Source organism: Lagopus muta, chromosome 7 (genome assembly GCF_023343835.1).
Source record: "Lagopus muta isolate bLagMut1 chromosome 7, bLagMut1 primary, whole genome shotgun sequence".
Classification (NCBI taxonomy): Eukaryota; Metazoa; Chordata; class Aves; order Galliformes; family Phasianidae; genus Lagopus; species Lagopus muta.
The window spans coordinates 21,570,980-21,594,830 of record NC_064439.1 but is presented as its reverse complement, the minus strand read 5'-3'; the positions used below and the strand labels follow the sequence as shown (position 1 = coordinate 21,594,830).

Here is a 23,851-nt window from a genome sequence, read left to right as displayed (position 1 = left end):
GAACAAGAGAATGAGGAAAAGTGTATTAAATGAGCTTGTCAAGTGTTGTGCTATATACTACATATCACAGTCTTGACATTTTTTAGAGGCTGTTTTGTTGAGTGGTCCACAGCAGAATAGAGTCCATCCCAGACAGGAGAGAGTGAGCAACTTTTTTTGTGATTCTATCAAAAAAGCAGACCCTATTTATTTATGTATCTGCAAAGGAAAAACCCTGATTCTGAATAGCTAAGTAAGAGTCCCATTCTCTGGGAATTTTGCCTATAAATGATGAGGATTAAATATGTGCAGTACAATAGAGACATCAAAACAAGGGTAAAACCTTAAGTTATTAGCTATTACTTTTCTAAATGTAGTCTAATGCACCATCTAGTTCCCTGGTTTCAGTTGGTTCCTTATTTTGTGTAGGCAGTGCTTAAGAGTGGTTTAGCTTGGTTGTGTCTTAAATAAATGTTCTCCTTCATTTAACACAGTACTCTGTACAGTTTACCAGGAAGCAAAGTAGCAATGTCTGTTCCAATATAAGCACAATTTATTTGAAATTAAAACAGTTTATATTTAAACTTTTATGAAAAGTGAAGCAAAAAACATAGCTTGTGTCCCTCCAGTTTCAGAAACAGTTATGTGCTGCATCCAAAATAAAATTGTAGGGCTACATCTCAGAGGATAATTCCTCCAAATTACTTATAACCTTGCTGATGTTCATACATATCTGTGGATTGTGACTGGATTTCCCCAGAAATACCTCAAATGGTATTCCAGGGATGGAGACATGGTTGCAACTTAATAGGTTCTGCAGGCTGAGCTCTGCATACACTTGGGTTCTTTGTATTTGTTCCACTCTGCAGCTGCATGTGGAAAAAACTCACATCTCATCCATTTCACAGATTCACTTCAGGCTTTTCAGATTCCAAGCTATCTATCATTGACTCATCCTTCATTTTAACCATCTCCTATACTAAAAATTTCTGTTCCCTACTATTTTGATGATACCGCATTCATTAAATTCCTTTCCTTTGTGCCCCTTTCATTTCATAATGAAATCTCCAGTTGTCCTGTTTCTTTCCATTCCATGTTAATGCTTCTTCACATAGCTTCATAGTCCCACCCTTCCTCTGTCCCAGAATACCCTTCTTCGTAACGAATTAATTGGGAATAAATAATGTATATTATTTATTTTAATGTATATTATATTATTTATTTTAATTATATTGTGAAAATCCTAACTCTACTGGAAATTAGAAGGTACAAGAGAAAGCCTGTTTTAATAATGAATCTCATCAAACAATTGTTAGATTTCCAAACTGCAGCAGAGATGCCCAAGGTTCTCTGCAATTGATCTTTTTTTTCTTTCTCTATTCATTTCTTCTGCTGCTTTTTTTTTCCCCCCATTTTTTCCCCTCCTGACTGTATAGATTTCCCCAAATTGAACATTTTTGAATGAATAGGGTGCACTGTTCAAAAGTTATTCCGATATGTGCACAAGTACTGGGGGACAGATAAAGGAAGTGCTGTCTAGTACGTGAATCACAGGACTGAACAAAAAGGCAGAAGACTAATCACAGAAGTGTTATGTGCCCATTCTTCAAGTCCAGCAATAATATATTTTATAGATTTTCAAGCAATGGAGACATTCACGTTCAATATTCCTTTTTCAGCAAAGTACATCCAACAAAACAATGTAAGCTTGTACATCAAGGCTTCATGACTATAACTTACAACATTGACTGGCCATTCAAAAAGCTCCATACATGCCACACTTCTTTTTTAACAGTGAGTTCCACAGATTAAATGTAAGGACAAAATATTCCTTAGCACACTTAGTAAATTAGCCCCAACACACCTACTCAAATATCCATAAATTAAATTTATGGAAAAATTCAACTTGTTGAAAAAAAAGTTGAGCTTTGACTTAACTGAATTCAGTGAGATTTTGTTAAAGAGTTCAAGGTCTTACCAAAATAAGTTATTTTATTATCAGGAACAGAACATGCTGATAAGATCAAGAAATCCTGGCAGTGCTGAGAAAAATCAGTGGCAATGATCAGCCCCTGACAAAGTGACTACAGCAGACTACATTCTTCAAGGGTGGATTCAGCATACTTTCAAAAATCTGTCTTTGTTTTTTCTTTTGTTCTCTTAAACAATTATTTTAATTAAGAAAATCAGCTTAAAAGAAATTAGTCTGTGTTTCAGCAATATTTAACATGCTTAATGTTATCAAGGGACAAAAGTAAAAATTGTGGAGGTAGCAGTAAAGAAAGGAAGAATTCATTCCTCATCATTTCTCAAATGAAGCCACATAGTCCACAGTCATGTAGAGTTCAGTCAGTTGTGTTTTTTGTTGATAACTTCTGAAACACATTTTTCCCCACTGAGTCATGGAAAACTAAGAACTTGACAAATAAGTGAAGCAGTGAAACATTCTTGCTACCAGAATTGGATGAAATAATTTAAGCTTTCAGTTTTAGGGGCACTTATAAAGGTATAAAATGTTTAAATTAAAAACTATCTTTACAGCACTGAACACAAGCAAGTTCTGGATTCTGCACCTGGGATGGGGCAGCCATGGATTTATGTTCAGGTTGGGGAAGAGAAGCTGGAGAGCAGCCCCATGGAAAGGGACCTGAGGGGCGTTCTGGCTGAGGTCATGAGGCAGCAGTGTGCCCTGGCAGCCAGCCATATCATGGGTGCAGCAGGCCCAGCACTGCAAGTGGGCGAGATCCCACTGCTCTGCAACCTCACTTCCAGCACTGTGTGCAGGTTTGGGCACCACCATGTGAGGAGGACATAAAGCTGTTAGAGAGCATCCAAGAGAGAGCTATGAAGATGGTGAAAATTAGTCTAGAGGGCAGATGTATGAGGAGAAGCTGAGGTCCCTGGGTTTGCTCAGCCCAGAGCAGAGGAGCTGATGGGAGGCCTGCAGCTCCTCACAGGAGGCAGAGGGGCTGCACTGAGCAGCAGGGCCCGAGGGAACAGCATGGAGCTGTGTCAGGGGAGGGGCGGGTGGGGATCAGGGACAGGGTCTGCACCAGAAGTTGGTTGGGGCACAAAACAGGCTCTTCAGGGTCACGGCCCCAAGTGCCAGAGTTCAAGAAGTGTTTGGACAGTGCTCTCAGACACAGGGTTTGGATTTTGGGTGTTGCTGTGTGAAGCCAGGAGTTGGACTCAGTGATCCTTGTGGGTCACTTCCAACTCAGAGATATTATACAGTTCTATAATTTAATAGCTCTTCCTGTCCTTCATGCTGGATGTATGCATGGCTGTGAAGTTAATTAAACCAGTGCATGGATCTGGATGCATCATTCTTTTCCATGCATTACTTTTAATAGAATCAAACTCCCTGGTCTGATTAACTTCATGACTTTAAACTCTTCTGTTAGCAGAACTGAGAGAACCGAGAAGAGTGGCCAAAGGGAGGGGCAGGTTACAGTAAAGACTGCTGTCAACAGGAATTGACATTAAACCAGAGCCAGCACAGCCCTTGTTCTGGCTTCCTGGGCACATTTTCAGAGTAGTATTATGGGATCTGGTTATCCCATGTAATCTTGGCACAAAATTCCTCAAGTCCCTTTAACAATTTAAAAGTTCTTTCTCCAGTGAGTTTCGGTTCTATATGTCTGATTTAATTATATCTGTGATATGTAACAACTCAGGGAATTTGCAGCTTTTTTAGAGGCATTGCAAAACCACTTAGACTAGAGTGATGGATTCCTACCAAATACATCTGTATTACTTTTTCCTCCTGAATGTCTTCATTATTCTTGATCTTCCCTGGTATTTAATCAATGTTTTCAGGGATTATAGGTCTTCCTTTAAAACACTCCACAACTAGCTGAGCTTTCTGTTCCTTCTCACAAATTCTTATACAAATGCTAGAATATATGGACTGTCAGTTAAAAGATCTGTCAGAATTTATTTTCATTACATTCCCCTATCAAAGTATCCATTAGGTTTTTCATATAGTTACCTTCTCTCCTTTGGAAACTCCAGACTCTTCAGTCACCATGGGGAGAATGATCTCCCTTGAATGAAGACATTTTATTGTTCCCATCAGCAGCTCTTCTAGTTTTAAAATACCTTTTTTGTCCTTATACAGGTCTGGATGTACATTGCACAGTGGCAGACACAATCTATACATTGAAACATTTAATGATGCATGATTTTATAAAAATAATTATTATACAAGTAAGTGCCTCAAATTGGCATAAACATCATTTCTATATTTTATAGTAGTACATAGGCATATTAATACACTGAATTTTGAATGAGCTACATGAACTAAAAGGCACATACACATTTATTTTAATTAATGTTGAACTAAATTATATCTGTTACGAAGGGAGAAATAAAATGTTGTCGATAGCATTTTCTTCTGTAGCCCTTTTTACTCCTTACATGATCTTCCCCATGCTTGTTGTATTTGCATGCTTTAAAAGCTGGAACATTACTTTCTAAATAAAAAGGCAATCTATTGTACAGAAAACCTGGCTCATATTTGAGATTTTGTTTTGCACATGTCATAAAAATAGCTTTGAATGGCCTCTTGCAAGGAGTGTTTTCATTAATCTCTCTTCAGTTTTCATTCCTGTTTCAAAGGGTTGACTTCTATGATCAGCTGTAAACAACAAAGCCAACGATTTGACCAGAATTTAGCAAAATTGGAGACTGCACTAAATTCTCCAGACTTTCTTAGTAGGGGAACAGCAGAGCTGCCTCTGGAGAGACCCATTTTGATGAAAACAAACATTAATCTGTTAAAGGCTGGGGTTGCTTTGCAGTACTTAAAATCTCAGCTTAGTCCTAAGTAGTAAATTCAAACACAACTTCTGATTAGCTAGACGAAGAGTAGCTGGTAGAAGAGAATTTAATTACTTTGTTGTTGCACTGGTCTTAATCTGTTTCAGTGAAAAAATAAAGCAAAACTGTATGACTCCTGACAACAAGTGCAATTAATATTTCAAGTAAGCCTTTGATATTTTTTCTCTCTAACATGACTTCTAATTAATTTTATTTCCTTTAAAGAAATGTAAATGCTGATCTATTGACAACAATCATTTCCCTTTAGAAATTTCTGAAGTTCACAGGCAGGCTTTCTGTGTTTTAGTGCCCATCTCTGTCATGCATTACCGACACACAATGCCACTCAAGTCTTTTCAGACTATATTACACAGGCCACCATGTTCCCATTATTTTCAAAGTACAACACTGAGTGCAAAACACAAGCACAACTTCTAAGCTGCAGTAACTGAATGGAGTTAAAACCAGGAAAATACAAAATGTAGGAATAGTTATTTAATTTGATATTTACACTCAGTGAACCATGTCCACAAATGTAAAACAGAATCATTAGCACCATGTATTACATATTCTCTTACACATACATTTTGTTTAATACCAGAACCACTGCAATTCTCATTTGGATGATTCCAGCAATAGGTGGCATCATCAATCCATGTCCCAGTCAGCTCATGCAGGGAAACTGCAACAATGTTTCTGATGCTGTGTGAAAATATTAACTGCTGCATAAAGTATTTAAAATAGAAGTTAACAAATGAATTATTCAGTTAAGGCATTCAGGCAGATCTACGTAAAGCAAAGAAAGTGAAGTTTCATCAACTTACACTAAAATTTAAGTAAAAGCAAATGCATTCAGCAGTAGTTTCACACAAAAATATCACCAAATCATTGCCAAGGTTCAAGCGCCAGTTTTTAATAATTTTCTTCCAGTCCCATAATTGTGCTGGCCCTATAGTAAAATGGTAAAACGTATTTACTTGATGTGTGAGCTATCCCCGCTGGAAAAATCTGTGCTAATAAAGATTAGCACGTGTCAAAGACTGCAGGCTTAGGTCAAAAGCATGGAAAATTACCAGCATCAGAAACAAAAGAATATGTTCATGGAAAAAAAATGGAAACTTTATAGTTCTAAAGAAACAGACACACCTAGTCCTGTATAAGATGTAGATCTGAACCTAAAAACTCTTTTTTTTCAGACTGTGCCTAAGCCTCAGGAAAGATTTCCCTTGTAAAGTTCCCCAGACTTCTGCTTACTTGATTGTTTAAATTCAAGACATGGTGGGAATGCAGATTTTCATTTGGCTCTAGTGCTAAAGGATCCCTTTCTGCAGTTAAATGTAAGATGCAGGATATAACGGGAAACAGGACAATAAATACTCAAGTTGTCCCCCCTTCATAACACTGAGATTTAACCAGGGAACAAACATGGCTGTGAGATACAGAAAGCATTCCTGGATTTTGTGGTGTAATGATTTATTTACTTTCTGTGGTCATCTGGAGCAGTGATTTATGATTGCATTTTCTAGTGAAAGAATTACGATTAAAGCAATGAAGCACTGGCATTTTAAGAGCAGTGAGTCAGAAGAAAGAAATGATCAAATACCAGAATACCAAATAGATTAAAGTGTGAAATTAATCTTTCCAATTTCATTCACAACAGAAGTTTAAATTGCATCAGGTATTCCATACCCCGGCGGCTGAAATGAAAAGTAAACATGAAACATCTAAGAAATAGATGACAACAAAGCTCGCAAGTAAACATTTTGTTGACTTGAGCACATTTACATGCATCAGATAGGGAATGTCCATATTTGATCTATAGTCTGGAAATCAGGTTGGTTTGATTGGTCTGTGTATTAGCTTCCCAACCACATCTAATCTTTTTTATCCTCCTCCTGAAACATGGAAAGAACAGTATGCATTTACAGAGCAGGACCACAATAGGAAGAAAAACTGCTACCATAAATGAAGGTGGTGTGTACCAGATAAATTGGTTAACATCAACCCACTTATTCCAAGCAAACACCAGTGCATGAACTGTGCACAGCAGCAGAGCTATGTATCCCATCTTGCTCTGAAAAAAGAAAGATAATAAGTCATTTATTTTTTCCAGCTTGGCAAAAGATTACTCTGTTAAGCAAATATGGAGATCAAAAAGGTCCTCAACCAACACATCTAAGTGGTAGAAAAGAGAACATTAGGTTTTAATTAAAATTTTAGGCCTATAATTCTAGCATCCAATTGTACACCTATATGCTACCTTTAAAAAAAGCAGGGGGCACATTTTTCTGCTATTGTTGTAATACTGATAATATACAGAAGAGATAAAAGATTCCCAAAAATGGGTCGGTTCTCAGTATCTCAATTTGTGGATGTCCTCTGCATCCTGATGTCTTTTCTGATAAATTACTATGAGTTCAAAAGCAAGTTTATGAGCAGTTCAATCAATTGTTTGCAAAGGGAATTTTTAAAGTCAATTTAAATCAGTAACTGTAGTAAGCATAGTACTATGATAAATTTGACTTAGGATTTGAATTTCAAGAGGAAAGGAAGAGTTATGCCAGAGTCACTAGCAGTTTTGAGTTTCCTGTGTACATAATAACCTTGTTTTTATTACAAAAATGGAACTGCCATCAGTGTGAAGTCCAACACTGCCTTTCTAATTTCTAAATCAATAAGAAATAATTTTTAAATATACAAGTTATTTGTTTACAAAACTAATCCAATATATTACTATTAATCTTCTGGGTGTTATTATTATTATTATTATTATTATTATTATTATGGATTTCTTCACAATGATCATTTAATACAAGAAGTAATCATGCACTGGGAGACTCCCTGCTATACAGTCTATATAAGTCTGACAAATTTTTCCTGCAACTGGTGCATTAAATAGAATGGACAGAATCCCAAATCATTGTCAGAAAATATACATTTCATATCTACATTTCAAATTGATATCATGTTTTCAAATGATAGGTCTCATATAGCTCAATAGGTCTTCAAATTTTCAGATTTTGGTGTTCAGAGATCTAGCTCAGTGCTTATTTAACACACTATGATCATACTGATGCAGAACTATGCCTGATTATTATTGTATTTTATTATTATCTTAAAATATATTATTATATTTTGTGTTATTATTATGCAATATACAGTGAACTAAAAGAGAAGCAAATACTTAGGTGAATGAAAAAGTACCCCAAACATCTGTAGGAAAACTAATTATGAGGTGGGTTTGATTTTGTGTCTGTTCCTTTTCAGAATCCCTCATTCTCAGAATACTGGTTTGGAGTGGGTTGTGTGACTGGTGACAGTGCAGATGGAAAACCTTTGCATTTCAGAAGGTACGAGCTTTCTGGACATTCTAGGCACCAGGTACTTCTCAGGCAGTACAGAATAGCCACAGTGGCTTCAAGTGCGCAACAAGCAATTCTTGTGCAGTGAAATCCCATGCTGTATGGCAACCCTACGAACTGGATCAGTACCACCTACTTCCAGTTCACACAAAGCTTTCTTGAAACATAAAAGGCACAGAAGATGTCTTAAATGCTTATAACACCAGCAGTCTTTGACCTAAGAATAACTGCTGTTGACATTTCACCAGGTCAGAGGAGGAAAAAAAGGTAATTTGGAGCTTTCTGTATGCCCTGACCATGACAGTATTTTCTCCTGCTGAAATAACAAATGAAATGAACATTTTCCTCTTTTTTGTGTGTGTGTGTGTGTGTGAAGTGGTTAACAAAGGATGCTGAATAAACTTTCACATTGGTTTCTTTAATTATTCTGTATTTGATACTTTTAACTATGGATGATGTCAGCAGAAAACATGCAGTCCTAAAAATGTGGAGTTGATGACATGAAATGTATACCTGAATATAATGGAACTCTCTCCAGGTCAAAGAGTGACTGACAGATGGGATTGATGCTATTGCCAGTATGGCCAGCAAAGCAAGTCCCAGAATTCCTAGGGACACATAAATCTCCATCCTCCAAACATCATGTTCAATCCAGGCACTTTCTTTTTTTTGTTTGACCTGCAAGAAGAATCACAGAATGGTTTGAGCTGGAAGAGACCTTAAAAGGCTATATAGTCCAAACCCTTGCTATGGGCAGGGATGCTTCACTAGGTCAGGTTTTACAAAGCCCCATCCAACCTGACTTTGAACACTTCCATTGATGAGGCTCCCACAGCCTCTCTGAGCAGCCTGTTCCAATGTCTCACCACCCTCACCATGAAAGAATTCTTCCTTATATCCAGTCTAAATCTTTCTGTTTTCAGTTTATAACCATTGCCCTTTGTTCTGTCACTACATGCCCTTGTAAAAAATCATTCTATCTCTTTTGTAAGCTCCCTTTATATACCGAAAGGCCACAATAAAGTCTGCCTGGAGCCTTCTTGTCTCCAGGCTGAGCAACCTGAACTCTCTCAGACATTTTCTATGGCAGAGGTGCACCAGCCCTCTAGTTATTTTCCCAGCTCTCCTCTTAACTTGCTGTAACATGTTCCTGTCTTTGTTGTACTGGAGACTCCAGAATTGGATGCAGCACTCCACGTGGGGTCTCAAGACTCCTTTCAAGTGAAATAGAGTGGAAGAATCATCTCACCCTTGTCCTGTTGGCCATGCTTCTTTTTATGCAGCCCAGGATACAATTGGCTTTCTGGTGCACTTAGCAACTTTCATAAAGTACAGTTGTTTTCACAATGGTAGTTAGGAAGTAAGATTTGAAACACGGTATTTTTGTTTGTTTGAATGTTTCTGAAAGTAACAGTCATTTAACTGCAATGAAAAAGTCCCCACTGGTATCTGCAGAGCAAAGGTAGGCTTTGAATGAAAAGAATGTGCAGATTGCATCAGCATCTTGGCTCAGAAAAGACTTGCTCTGAGGCACATTAGCCTGCCTTCACAGCATGAGAAATCTTACTCTTTGACGAAAAAAAATCCCATCTCTAACTAAATACCATACCTGGGAGCTTATAACAACAGGAAATATATTTACAGCACTGTTTTACGGTGTAAATTTAGCCAGCATTCTTAACGACATTATCGTGCCCAGAATAGCTGCTGAGTCCTGTGTATTCATACAGTGGTTGATCTGAATGAAAATAATAAGTGGATGTCAAAGCTTCTCCTATTTGTAACAGTTCTTTGATGCTATTGATATCACCATCATATAATATGCTACAAATATGATAATTTCTTCATCTGCATTTAAGAACTGGAATCTCACAGAAATCTCTGGTAAACCATTCAAGCCAGACTACCAGGAAGGCTGATCTTCAATGTTTTCATTGTTTTGTTTAAAAGAATTCTTAAGAAAACATCCTACTCTGCTTTTTATAAAATGTTATCTTAAGACTTTGAGGATATTAGAACTACCTTTGCAGTTTACACCCTATACTGGACTATTCCTTATAATGGAATACTTGTGGCTCTCAGAGTGATATATACACGTAGTATATACTCTCTAGTAACAGAGAACCTTAGATAGCTTTGCAAGCCATTTATTGTCCATGACTTGGAACCATCATAGAAATTATTTTAATTGGATTGTTTTAACAAGTTACTGTGTAGCAGCCAAACTGTAGAGTCATCAGTGTTCACACGTTTAGCCTGTGGCAAATAAAAATTATTATAATTTAGCTCAGCTTTTTGCTGGATAATTCACTTTACAAAGACGATGTCTAAGAATAGCGTGTGCAGCAGTTTTTGTAGATAGTTGATTCCACTGATGCTGAGAAAACTAATCCACACTAAATTAATACTGTGCCAAAGACTTACGTGTACCTGTGAGGCAGTTATAATTATTATACACCAAGTCAAAAATTTCTAGATGAAGAGAGTGACTTATTGAATACACACTGGCACAGCTGTGATGACTTTTGACTCCCTATTACATGCTTCAACTAGTAGGTCCTGCTCCATTCCTTTACTGTGCTATGTGGGGAGTTGCTTCCAAATCAGAGGCAATTTCTGAACCCATCATACCTGCTGGAATGCCCAGTTCAGCAACTTGTATCTGTATGATCTTCTCATCGGATAGCATAGGCTATAGCAGGCATGCATCACAGCGAAGAAGAAACTGAGAAGTCCAAATTGTTTTCTTGACAACATCCATCTATCCAGCCACAAGGGAAATCTTTTGTACTTAGTGCCAAAGTACAGCTGGAAACCAGCAGCTAATATTCCTGGTAAATATACCAGTGCTAAAAGGGTAATTGAAACCACTGGTAAGACTTTGTTTATGACAAGGATTGGAATTTTATAGAAAACATTTTCATTTTTTGTTATAAAAGGATATATGACATCTCTCAGAAAAGTGTAAATAAATGTCAGTAATGAGATCACAGATGCTATCTTCAGTGGCAAGTGCCACCTGGGGAACAAATCCTGCTTGTAGTGTTGCTCTGAAGAGTATTCAAACTCACTAAAATGATGTGCTTGATGTAAGTTAAAAAGTGCAGTTACTTCTGGTGGATTGGTGACTTGCATATCCACATTCTAGAATAGACAGAAAGGAAATACCAGTGAGAACAAAAGAAGATTAAAACTGTAATCACAGTATTTGCTATCATAACTTGTATGCTATGCAGTTTCATTACTGAAACTGTTCAAAACCAACACACACACTGTGAGAGACAAGGTAGCTGAAAAATATGTTTCAAATAGTACAGTCAGTAATTGAGCAATTTTAGTGTTGATTTTCTATTCTACATTCCTTATGTATGGTGATTTCAAAATAGATTTTCATTCCAGGAAGTTAACTATACCACAAGAGAAGATTACGTTATGTAAAACATCACTAAAGCTTCTTATGATAAGTGTTCAAGATTTCACATTTCAGCTACAGATTTGTTGAAGTTACTCAAATAAATATGTGCAATAACAGAATCCAGAGACGTGAAGTACAATAGCTCTTTTAGTCACTGCTGTTTTAATGACAATTAATTTAGGGAATAAAGCTGTAAGTAGAAATATTTGGGATATAGCATATCAGTTGTGCCCCTTTCAACTCCGGGCTCAATTCCCAGCTTTTCTTTCTGTCCACCCTAAATGCAATAATGTTCTCTTAGTGTTTATGAAAACCTGTGAAACTGAGTCACTCCAGTTCAAAAAGCTGAATCTTTTACTGCCAAGTTGTCATTATTTGGTTCTAGTTTCACTGAAGATGCTGGCAGAATTATCACAGGCTTTAGAAGGAGCTAAGCTGGGACAAAGTATTAACGTATTACACATTGTTTTACACTGAGATAACATATTTAAAGATTGCCCAGCTCTTATGGTCTGGAGAAGAGGTGTTTGATCAAAATGGAAATCCATGCATGCATCAACAGCAGGACTTTGCAGTTGATGCAGCAGACAGCTGTCCAAGGGGGGAGGCTGGGACTACACAGCATTAATAAGCATGCAACTCCTTCTAGTATTCCAGTGAAACGTAAAGTGAAGCTGAACTAATGTGGCAACAGCTCAGCTTCAGAATGGCTAATGTTGCAGGTGTCCCAGTCTCCAGAAAACGATACGGCAATGTCAGGTTTGAGGAAGGTAGCTACCAGTAGTTCTAAAGATGTAAGTTGGCATTCACGGAATCATAGAATCATTTAGATTGGAAAAGACTTTCATGGCCTTCATGATCATCAACTTCAAATCATTCTGTAAGAATACAGGGGATTTGCCTATTTCTGTGATCTTACCTGTTTTTATTCTTAAGAATCAAATATATTGGAACTGATTAACTGATTAACACAAGGGTAAGTGGATGCAAGTCTTGTGTTCATCCTCTCCAATACAGGGTGTTTTGCTTTCTATTAACTGTGAGATAACAAAAGTACATTGCTATCTTGCCATAAAATCTTAAATGGAGTCAAGGCAGCCCGTTCCTGCATGTCTGACTGATTTGCCTATAGTGCCTCAGAGTAAAATTAAAGGGCATAGTCTTTATTAGGGTTTTATAATTGAAGATGCTTATCAAATGATAAAAATGTATATTTTTGATGAACACTGAAGGTATATCCTAAGTAACTTGTATTCTGCAGACAGTGAAGAATAGCGTAGTTCATGCATTACACAACGTGATATTAGTATAAATTATATAAACTGAGATTTTAACACTTTTAACTAGCACAAGACTTGTGCATTTTTTAATTATGAAATGTGATTTAACTGAATCAGTTGTTCATCATCTTTTGAATCTCTTGATGTCAATTTGTGAGAAGACTTTAAAAGCATTGATGATCTGCCAGTATTAAGGAAACATGGTGCTTTTGGACAAAATCAAACAAAAGACTGCAATTTTCTGCATGACATATGAACTGCTCTTTTATAGAAACATTACCAAGTCACTAAGGTTTTCTCTATTTCTTCTTGGTATGATGTTCTGAAATGCATTCTGGTCAACGGTATGACTGTCACCTTCCCTCTTCTCCATTGCAGAAACTGCCTGCAAAACAAACACAGGATGAAAAACAGGTTTTGATAATCCCCTACTGGAATTTTGAGGCCTCTTTGTCCACAAAATGTTTTCTTCCCCCTTCTCCACCCATTTGACAGAGAAGTTGTTATTTTTATTTTTCCTAAGTGGAAAGCATACAAATCAACAGAACAAAGTAACTGAAGAAAAGTAATATTTAAGCTAAATGCCTGCATCACCAGTGGAATGAAAGATTTAATTCAGGGTGAAAGTTTTTAAATAGAACAATAAGGTTTGAAACAGCTTTTGTTTGTGGCATAACAGGTAAAATGTTATAAAGATGGATTTTTGATAAGTTTACAAAAAGCTTCAACAAAACAGTGTCTAATCCGATACAGGCTGAACTTGCTGATATAAGAAACCCACATCAATTTGTGGTTGCTAATACTTCTTAGGTTTTATGGATTTTACAGTCAGCCTGTGCCATCAAGTTTGTCAGGAAACTCCAGCTGAAGCTTTGTTCATGCTGCTCCAAGGTACACTTTCAATTCTTATCACCCACTAGAAGCAGCAGAAATGATTCTTAAAGATTGTAAGAAATCAGAAGCCAGAAAACAAAGAGGAAGATAAGGGATAAAATAAAATAGGTGTTTCTCTCTAGAGATCCTAAGACAGCAGTAGAAACACTACCCTGAAGAAGTCCTGAGAAGGCTGTTAAGCAACTGCGAGGAGTTACTTCCCCGAGGACTTCCAATGCACTCATCACCTTGCCACGCACTGCCTGAAGAGATGTGCTTGTGCCACACCACTGGGAGCTCAAAATGCCAGACCAGTGTAAGTTTTCTGTGGCTGCCTTCAAGGCTGGGACTAATTAGCTCCTCTGTGTAGACATCCCAATGAACAGCTGAATTGCTATGTATGACATTAATTTTCTAAATACAGGCTATTTTATATCCATCAAACTTTTGGAGAGTTGTATCTAAATGTGACAGTTGTACTATTTTTCTGTGCATAGTTTCTTCAGTGGATGAGTCTCACAGTCTTCTACTGTCTGGTAGAAGGGATTGCTTTCTACTAGGCCAACAGACTTCCAACGCCTAAGTGTTCTTTTCCTGAGTATTTATCTTCTGATGTTTTTCCCTGCTAACAAGCTCCCCCTTTGGGCATAACTTTTTAGCCAAGTGTTGCAGAGTAGGGTCAACAAGTGCTTCTCTCCAAAGGTCAAGCGATTAACCCTTTCCTATGCCAGCTAATGGATAGTCTGTATATCCTGCACACAACAAAACATGCTGCTACAAACACATTTCTACTTTCTTTCTATATTACAAAAAATAAATGCAGTGATTTTATCACAGGTATCTTCACCAAGCCTCAGCTCTTCCAGTCCCACCTTTAGTTAGGAAATTCTACTTTTATCTGTTTTGATATATAACGTATTTCTAGTTGTTACAATGGCAAAGAGTAGTTTAAGGACTTACTTGGAAAACACAGGTAACAACGTGATTTCCAGATCTGTTGTTAAAGGAACTCAGAATATTAAGGGCATTCACACTGTACCCCCTGATTTTTAACGTATGAAGTGAGGAAGGGGTGGGGGGGAGGGAAAGGGAAGGATGTAAACAACACTGAATCTGACATTTTGCTTTCTTGGGTAATGAGACTGAGTTTTGAAAATTGTTAAAGCAGCTTATGACTCACATCTTTGCTGCTTCTTTGGTTTTTTTTCTGTACTGACCTCAATTGAGCTTTCAGCTGTTAATACCACCTGCCTACAGGGTGATTAGACAGTGATCCCAGCCTCTTTAGAACTGTCCTCTTTTGGCTACCACATTGTCTAGGAGGTCCAAAAGTAAATTTTTGATTGGGAAGCTCTGTGTGGGAGACTCAACTCACCTGAGTTGAGCTGCTATCACTTCTAACTTAGAAGTGACAAATCCAGAAACAGCTTCTAGCTAAAGATCTGTATTGGTGTTAATGTAGTAAATTATATCATGAAGAGAAAAAAAAAAATAAAAAAAATCAAGAGCTGGTCAGTTGCTGGCTCAAAAAATTGATTTTGGGAATCTATTTTAATAGAATCTTAAATACCCTCAATGCTTCACATGGCAGGGAGGAAAAAAAGAAGGAAAAAGAAGATAAATTTGTGTGAGTGAATATATATGCTCTAACAGGGAAACATACGAGTTACAGCCATGCAACTGCATGCGAGGAAGCATAGGTGCTGAACCACTATAGCGTACTTGGCTTCTGACACCAGGGTTAACATAGAACTTTTCTATTCACTCAATAACATTGCACAGTAATAGCCTTGGGAACTGTAAATATGAACACTTACAGTTCTATTATTCAGTGAGTTATGAATCGTCAGAACGAAGTCATCTACAGCATGGCTCTGTCTGGAACACGTCTGAAGAAAGTCCTGTCGAAGACAGAAACCAATTGCAGCCGTGTGTCAGTCACAAGTGCTCTAAAAGAAAACAGGGTAACAATGCCTGTCCTCCATGCTCACCCCTCACCCCGAAGGCAGCAGTACCACCAGCTAGGAACGAGGATGGAGGGCCTGCAGCTGAAGAGAGCTGAGCTTCCAGTGTCGTGAGCCCTGAGAAACAAGGCTGATGAGAGCGCTGAACCAGCAGGGACCCAAACCGGGCAGACCTAACTGCAAAAACATCCTCCCAAACCAATGAAAGGTTTTCCTGAATAAGAGTTTTCAGCGCTGGCTCTGTGAATTAAAAAAAAAAAAAAGAAAAAAAAAAAAAAAAAGGCCAAAAGAAACAGCCTGATATAACAACGAAGAGATGGGAGAACGCGGGACAGGGAAAGCGTCCCACTGCGCCTTTGGCACCGCTGGGAGATGACAACGCGACAGCGATCGGACAGCCGCCTGCCTTCAACTAGGTTGATGTACGGCGCAGCACCCTATAGACAGCAAGAACTCGTCGTGCTGCCCATCTGCTCACGCAGCCCCTCCGGAAAGCCTCACACGGAAGGTTCGGAGCTCGCTCCCGTCCGTCGGAGTGCGACTGGGACGGAGGAGCCCGGATCCAGGCCCACCGCCGGGACCCGTCCGGTGCCGTCCAGTCCCGTCCTGTCCCGCGCCGGAAGCCGGCGGCAGCCCGGCCACGCGCCCGCCCGCAGTTCGGCCAGCGCCGCCGCCTCGCGCCGCTCGGGGCGCACCCACCTCAGCCCGCCGGCGGTACCGCTTCTTCGGCTCGGCGGGGGGCGGCAGCGCGGTGCTTCCCCCGGTTGCGGCCGGGAACACGGCGAGGCTCCACGAGCAGGGGGCGAGGCGCCGCCGTGCGGGAGACGGTACGGCTGCGTCGGGGAAGGCGGCCTCAGGTTAGTCACAGAGCACCCGGCGGCCTCTGAGGAGGGGAGCGGCGGGGGGAGCCGGCCGCAGCCTCCACCCCCCCGCCCGGCCCCGCCCTCCGCGCCCATCCCGCCGCCCTCGATGCCGGCGGGGCGCGGGCCGGCCGCCCCTCGTTCCCAGTGCCTCCCGGGGCCCGCGACTCGTGGCCCGCCGGGACAAAGGGCGCATTCACCTGTGCCCTGCCCGCCCCGGAGGAGGAAGGAGAGGGAGGGAGACTGGCTCCGCTAAATGCGGCCCTTCACGCCCCTGCTCCTCTCCTTTCGCTCGGTTCTCCCTTCGTTGATCCTTCTCAACTCGTCGCTCCCGCAGCTTGGCACAAAGCTGAATGTAAGAGTAATCCTCACTTGAAAAACTACATTTGTTGGTTTATTTTTTTTTTTCCTCCAAGTACCATCATCTCCTATCCTTTTTCTGTGCTGGTTATTCTGGAAAGGCACTTTTGTCACACAGCAGTGCAGACGGTCATTATTTCATGCAAACTTCGTATTAGAGGATATGTCAGCATTTAGTGGCTTGCTGGCATTGCAGAGCACGCGGGCAGTCCGCCTCAGGAATGTTTTCATTTCTCCACGCAGAGCTCATCGTGCCTTCCCCGGGATGGCTCTGCAGAAACCACGCCAAACTCCATCCCTTTTTTTAACCTTGGGAGTATATCAGCTTTCTTCCTTCTCGAGAAAAGTTCGATGGACACAGCCTGCAGCAGAATGCTGTGTCTGCCTTAGGAGGGATGTGGGTAGAGTCATCGCCCCTCCTGTGTTAAAGCAAAAGTGTAACTTTTAATTTTTCCATACTGTTGCCATCATTAGAATATTTGTCTGTGCTTTCTGTGCTTCTCATGAAGGCTATTTCCCATATGCTTTTTTTTTTTTTTTTTTTTTTTGCCACGGTTGCTAAGTTTTGTGTGCTCTCATGTATACTCTCACTTTCTGAAATCGCCACTTCATTTTCTTCTCGGCTCCTTTTTTCCTACCGTCGGTTTTGGGCTGCTGCATCCCAGTGAGCAGCAGCATCAGCAGGGGGACACCTAGCGGAGGGCGCGCGCTGCAGCCCGGCTGCCGGAGCAGGAGTTTGTTGTCTAAAAAGTCGACAGCAGCGTCTTACTCAGTGATTCTTCTCGTGGGAAGTCACTGGGATGAGTTAGTGATATAGGGACTGCATTTATAGACCAAAATGTAGCTCAAGAGGTGGTTCAGCATCCGGACAGCCCATGTTAGTTTAAGCTTTTTTAATAAAATGCCCAAGAGCTCAGCTTGTGAATAATTGTTTTCAGAAGATGAGACAGAAAGCCAGGCCCAAGTGAACCATGCTACCAAGTGCCCAGGCAGCTGCTCTGCCCATGTGCTCCTGGTAGCTCTGGCCGTCACATTACCAGTCCCTGCACCCTGAGGACTGTACAGTACCTATCTGTGAATAAAAATGGAAACCACACTTTATGTTGGTTCTGACAAGGTAGAAGTGCTTAGGTTGATGTGAAAGTACTGCCTCCTACTTATTTCCATGGAAACTACAACAGATACAAAGAGCACAATAATGCTGTTTGATAGAGAAGACTCTCAGATACAAAACACTATTTTTCAACGTAGTCACCACCATTAGCTATGCATTTTTGCTGGTCATGAACAAGAGCCTGCATGCAACACTTACAAAAGTTTGCATGGCCATCTGGAACATGGCTTGTCTTTCACATTGCTGAAAGTCACCACTGCTGAAATGTATCACTTACCATCTCACTGTGCTCATATCCACTGTTTGGTCTCCAGAAACATTCAGCAAGCATCAGTGAATGTCACTGGGTGCCATTTGTTCTGCATGTAGGAATTCAGTTCCACACCTCTGCTTCATACACACTTCCATGTCAGACACCATTTTGACAGGGTATTCCTCTGCACCCATCTGTCACATGGCAACAAAATGTAATGGAATATTGGTAGGCAGGTTCAACCTCTACTGCTATACCACCAACATCTGCCTTTGACCCTGGGGGCAAGGTAATAATATAGGAGGCATTACTTTTGGAGCAGTCCATGGAGATTAAAATGCCAGAGAGAACTTTGTTGTCTATTCCAAAGCATGACTTCCAGATATTCAAAGCACTACATGTATGTGGTTACTAGAAAGCAAACTGCCAGACGGTCCTCTCTCAGACAGTTCCAACAAGATCAGTCTGCTGCATGCTGACAACTTCATGCAGATATTTGTGCAAGTGTTGTTCAAGAAGTGTGAGAAGGTAGGAACACCACAGGAATCAGGAGTTGATTCAAAATGAGATAATTTTTCCTGGCACGTGCAGAATGGGGGAAATTTTACTGACAGAAAATTAAATTTGTGCAAGTTTAGCTAGCTCCAGTCATTTAGAAGCATGACAGTATTCTGTAACTATTGCATGAGCTGGGTGAGAATCATGTTTCTGTAGCTGCTGAAGCGTGATGGGGTATTTTCTGGAGCTGATAAACACTCCGGTGGCTCTCTGTGCAGTCTGTGTTTTAGCACTTCTTCATTACAAACAGATTCTGTGGGTGATATTGACATGAGGGAATGGTAGATTGCATTTTCTGGAGGAAAAATAAAAGATTACATCATTGACAAGATGACCTGACAGTGGTGAGTCAGGAGAATGTTTTCACCACAGTTTATACAGGAAGAAGTCTGTGGGCAGGGCAAGTCTTTCACAAATGCAACTGCTCTTTGGACTATGAGCTCCGAGGACAACTTGCCAAATGGTGGGAAATGTGGTGCAGCCTTCCAGTAACACACAGGCCTGCATATAATCATCCCAACACTTCCTCTTGCTCTGAACTTGTTTAGTAAGCTAACTCTTACTGTCAGCAAGATGACTCCAGCATGCCCTGGTGTGCTCAAAAATGATGCTGTACAAGGGGAAATGGTATGGAAGGCTGGAAACTGCTCCCTGTATTTAAACAAGTGCAAATGGGCCTGGTTCAGCTATTGAAATGATGGCTGGGCTTCCAGGACAGCTCGAGAAGATTCAGCAGAGGTTTTCCAAAGTGGCTAGGGGCTTGCAGCAGATAGTCTCTGAGTGTAGATGAACATACTTAGTTTGGTGAAGAGCAAAGTATGGTGTGATGTAGCAGAAGCTCTCAGGAGGAGTATAAAGGTGACCAAAAGAAGGCTGGCAGCAGGGCATGAGAGATAATTGTGCCCCTCTACTTTGCTCTTGTGAGGCTCCATCTGGAGCCAGGTCCATCTGTGTCCAGGTCTGGAGCCCCCAGTACAGGAAGGATGTGGAGTCATTGGAGCAGGTCCAGAAGAGGGCCAGAAAGATGGTTGGAGATCTGGAACACCTCTATTATGAAGAAAAGCTGAGGGAGCTGGGCTTATTCAGTTTGAGAGGGATCCAGGGACATCTCATTACTGCCTTCCAACACTTACATGGAGCTTGTAAGCAGGAGAAAGATTAACATTTTATGTGGTCTGATAGTGACAGGATAAGGGAGAATGGTTTTATACTAAAAGAGGGGAAATTTAAATTAGGGGAAAATTTTTCACTGAGATGGTGGTGAGGTGCTGGCTCCCCAGAGAAGCTGTACATGCCTCATCCGTGGAGGTGCTGAAGGCTAGGTTGGATGGGGCCCTGCATAATCTGATCTAGTGATTGTTAACCCAGCCTGTGGCAGAGGGCTTGGAACTGGATCTTTTGAGGTCCCTTCAAACCCAAGCCATTCTGTGAAGCTCAACTCCTGCTGGTAGTGCTAAGGAGTATGACAGACAGAGACTGCAAACTGCAGTTTGAGACTTCATATTGGATATTACAAAAAAAAATCTTTGCTGTGAGAACAGTGAACATTCAGATGAACTGTGGAATTTTTCAAATTTTGCTATACAGATAGCTGAATTCACAGAGTCCCTGAATTGTTAGGGCTGAAGAGAACCTCACTGATCATATAGTCCACCACCTCCACTCTCTCACCCAAAGCAGCATTAACTAGAACTGGATTTTGCAAGGACTGAGACTGCACGGCCTCCCTGGACAAATGATTCCAGAATTTAGTCTTAGTAAACAAGCACCAGCTTCCCAAGCCCTTCCATGTATGTCGTATGTTTTTGTCCCACATGGCCCCGTGCTGAAATCACCTCAATTCACTCATGCCCCACCTCTAGTGGGAAGCTCAGAACAGGACACAACTCTGCTGATGGGTATGAAAGGTGCTGAGGGAAGGGGAAATATCGCTTGTCTTGTCCAGCTGGCACTGTTCCTCCTAGTACAACCCAGAACTTGATCTTACTTTGAGGGGGATTGTGGACTGGAGACCTCCAGAAGTCCTTACAACCACAATTCCCAAGTTTTCCCAAGAGTATATCCAGTACTTCATGAGTAGATGCAGTCAGAAGAATAGACTTGGTCTATCCCATTTTGCTGCTTACCCTGGAAAAAACTTGGATATTAAAGCTGAAATATTGTGAAAGACACAGGAAGAAACACCCAGTATTTTTGAGGGTTTTTTTTTCCGGTTGGATACCAATGAAAAACACAACAGTGGAAGGCAATGTTCCACCAATGAGATTTTACGAAAACAATAATTCCTCAGAGAATGACTGAAAATGACTGAGATGAAGCAGAAAAATTACTGTGTGGTTTGTATTTGGCAACTGATTTGTTTTGGTAATGTGGAGAAAACTCCGTTTATAGAATTGGGTTTTTAAACTGTTTTTTCTTTTTCTTTTTGACTCTTTTTTTTAAGTTCTTTTTTTCCCCAACACAATTCCTGGACTCTCAAGACAAAGACTAGAACTGAAGTAGGGTTATTGTGCTATTGCCTGGACAACCTGAACACATAACTGATACTACTGCACATGGCTCTCTTCTCATCTTCAGGCAACCAAGAAAGGCAAATGCCTCTTGCCTTGCTGAGAACTGAAATGAGGTCAAAACTAAGTGAGTGAAGAGTCCTCAAAAAGTATTGCTACTGTTGTCGGCCATATAGTTGTAGTTTGCTTTCACCTAGCACAGAGTCAGGAAAGTTACAGATATAGCAGGGAAAACACCAAAAATCCAAGTAGACAGCAAAGAAACCAAGATCCAGAGTTGCAGGCAGATCACAGAATCATCACAAAATCATAGAATGGCCTGGGTTGGAAGGGACCTCAAGAATCATCAAGTTTCATCCCCCTGCCACAGGAAGGTTGCCAGCTGCTGGATGAAGTACCAGACCAGATTGCCCAGAGCTTCATTCAACCGGGCCTTAAACACCTTCAGGGATGGAGCATCCACAGACTTTCTGGGCAACCTGCCCGCTCTCTCAGTACAAAAACTTCCCTTTGACATCTAATCTAAATCTATCCTTGCAGTGTCTGTGTTCCCATATCCCCTCCTTTAGTTTAAAACCATTTCCCCTTGTCCTATCACTATCTACTGTTGTACAAAGTTGATTTCCCTCATGTTTATCAAGTGCATTTAAAATTGGAAGGCTGCAATGAGGTCTCCCTGCAGCCTACTCTTTTCCAGGCTGAAGAAGCCTACTTTCTTCAACCTATCATCAAAATAGGGGTGCTCCAGCTCTTTGATAATCTTCATGGCCTTTCCTACTGGTTGTGGCAGGAAACTTTCTTGGCTGCTGCCTAACTCTTGTTTGCAAGGTATCACCTTCAGATTCTCACCTGTTGCTGCCACAAACTATAGTTTAGTACTGGACATGAACTAGGCTGCCTGGGTGAGCATGTCTTAGCACTGTCTGTCACAGATGCTGCCAATTGAAGAGGTGGACAGCTTGGAGCAGTTAAACTGCAAGTACAGACTTAAAGCTGCACTTGTAGTATGGTCCAAAGGAGAAACTAAGAGCAGTTTTTTGGGTCAGAGATTTGTCTGGAGAAAAGTTTGTGTTGGAGAGCAAATTATTCCTACTGCTTGATTTTTGTTGTATCCAGGGCAATTCACTTGTAACATAAACACAACAAAGAAGTACGCGTTACTTTTTTTTTTTCTTCTTCTTCTTCTTCTTTTCTTTTCTTTTTTTTTTTTTTTTTTTTTTTTTTTCCTCCTAATGGAATCAATTTCTAAGGCTCTGATCACTGGGTAAGTGCTCAGATCAAAAGGGCCAGCATTGCTGATATCAGTGTATTGCTTGAGCATTGGTTATTCCTATATTTTTTACATTTGTGTTTTCTCATTCTCAAATTTCATAGGTCTGCTTTAGCTGTCAAGTACATTTTGACAAGTTCAAGTCCGTGAGCTGCTACAATACAGAAGAGAATGAATGAGGTGAAAAGTTAGGAGTCCCTGAGAAGATTCATTGGATTGCAAGTAAGTGAATGACAGATGAGAAGGCAGTGATGGTTAGTTATGTTATCTGGATCTGTTTTTTGAGAAAAAACAAACTACTCTGCTTTCAATTGTCATTTCAATTGTATTATATAAAATAGTAAATACTGCAGACTAGGGAGTTGTGGGTTTACTTAAGTGTTGAATCCTAAATAGGATAGAGCTGATTTGGGAATAGAAGTGCAAATGGAGTGGAAACTGCAGGTATAGTTGGCAATTCTGCATCTACACCAGTATGCTTTCTCCTTCTTGGATAATGTCATCTGAGAACAAAGACATCAGACAACATATTTGATTTAATGTCATATAATAAGTTCCCTTTATCCAAGGGAATATTATAGTAAAGATCAGATAAACAGGCAACTGCGCAGTCACCTAGCCAAGTAAAGGATGGCTGTTCTTAGTGAGTAACATTGTTAAAGTCAAACAAATGTCTTACTTGGTCTGGATTTATCACTAAAATTCTAATTCAAAGAAGTGATTCTCAAACTACTTGAAATACTTGAATTCCCTAAGAGTGTTTAAATCATCAGTGTCAAGTTGCAGGGAGCTGAAGAAAGGAAATACATTGGAAAAACTCTAAAGCTCAAGATTGTTTGAGAGGGCTGTTTAATCCAGACCAACACATAGAAGAAAGGGAATTATGTACTATTGGTCATGAATTAAGAGAACTCAGTAGAACCACAAGCACTAAATAATTTTTAACAGTTATGCTTTTAGACACTGTTGAAAGTACAAATAAAGGCCACGTGACTTTTTTTCAGTTAAAGTTCAATTCAGTGAGTTGAAAAACAACTCAAAGTAGAGAACAATAGCAGTATTTTAGTTTCTTACTCTTTGTAAAAGAAATTCCATTCTGGTTTTCAAGTATACACATTACAGATGAGTACAGAAAGCACTTCCACTCCTGCTTTACCCAAGTAACACTACTTCTAGAATTTTTCTGATAATACATATCATTTATTGGAAACTATTCAGAAGTATTTTTTGGT

General features: G+C 40.1%; 1 protein-coding gene and 1 long non-coding RNA gene across 4 annotated transcripts in view; one reads left to right on the top strand and one right to left on the bottom strand.

Annotated features, from left to right (window-relative positions):
* Positions 1-3,227: 3,227 nt before the first annotated feature.
* On the bottom strand, positions 3,228-16,617 carry STEAP1 (STEAP family member 1). Of its 2 annotated transcripts, XM_048950856.1 has the most exons (7): positions 16,394-16,617; positions 15,722-15,811; positions 15,548-15,631; positions 13,138-13,242; positions 10,794-11,306; positions 8,676-8,840; positions 3,228-6,874 (listed from the first exon to the last, which is right to left on the bottom strand). In XM_048950856.1, exons 4-7 carry the CDS (start codon positions 13,228-13,230, stop codon positions 6,617-6,619), a joined length of 1,029 nt encoding a protein of 342 aa, XP_048806813.1. In that variant the 5' UTR covers positions 13,231-13,242; positions 15,548-15,631; positions 15,722-15,811; positions 16,394-16,617; the 3' UTR covers positions 3,228-6,616. The 2 variants fall into 2 exon arrangements, with proteins under 2 accessions (XP_048806813.1, XP_048806812.1); XM_048950855.1 differs by lacking the exon at positions 15,722-15,811.
* LOC125695854 (uncharacterized) overlaps positions 16,439-23,851 on the top strand; it is a 310,620-nt gene continuing 303,207 nt past the window's right edge. For both annotated transcript variants that reach the window (XR_007378073.1, XR_007378072.1), the window contains exons 1-2: positions 16,439-16,551; positions 22,724-22,841. This is a non-coding gene — a long non-coding RNA (uncharacterized LOC125695854). The remainder of the gene's footprint in view (positions 16,552-22,723; positions 22,842-23,851) is intronic.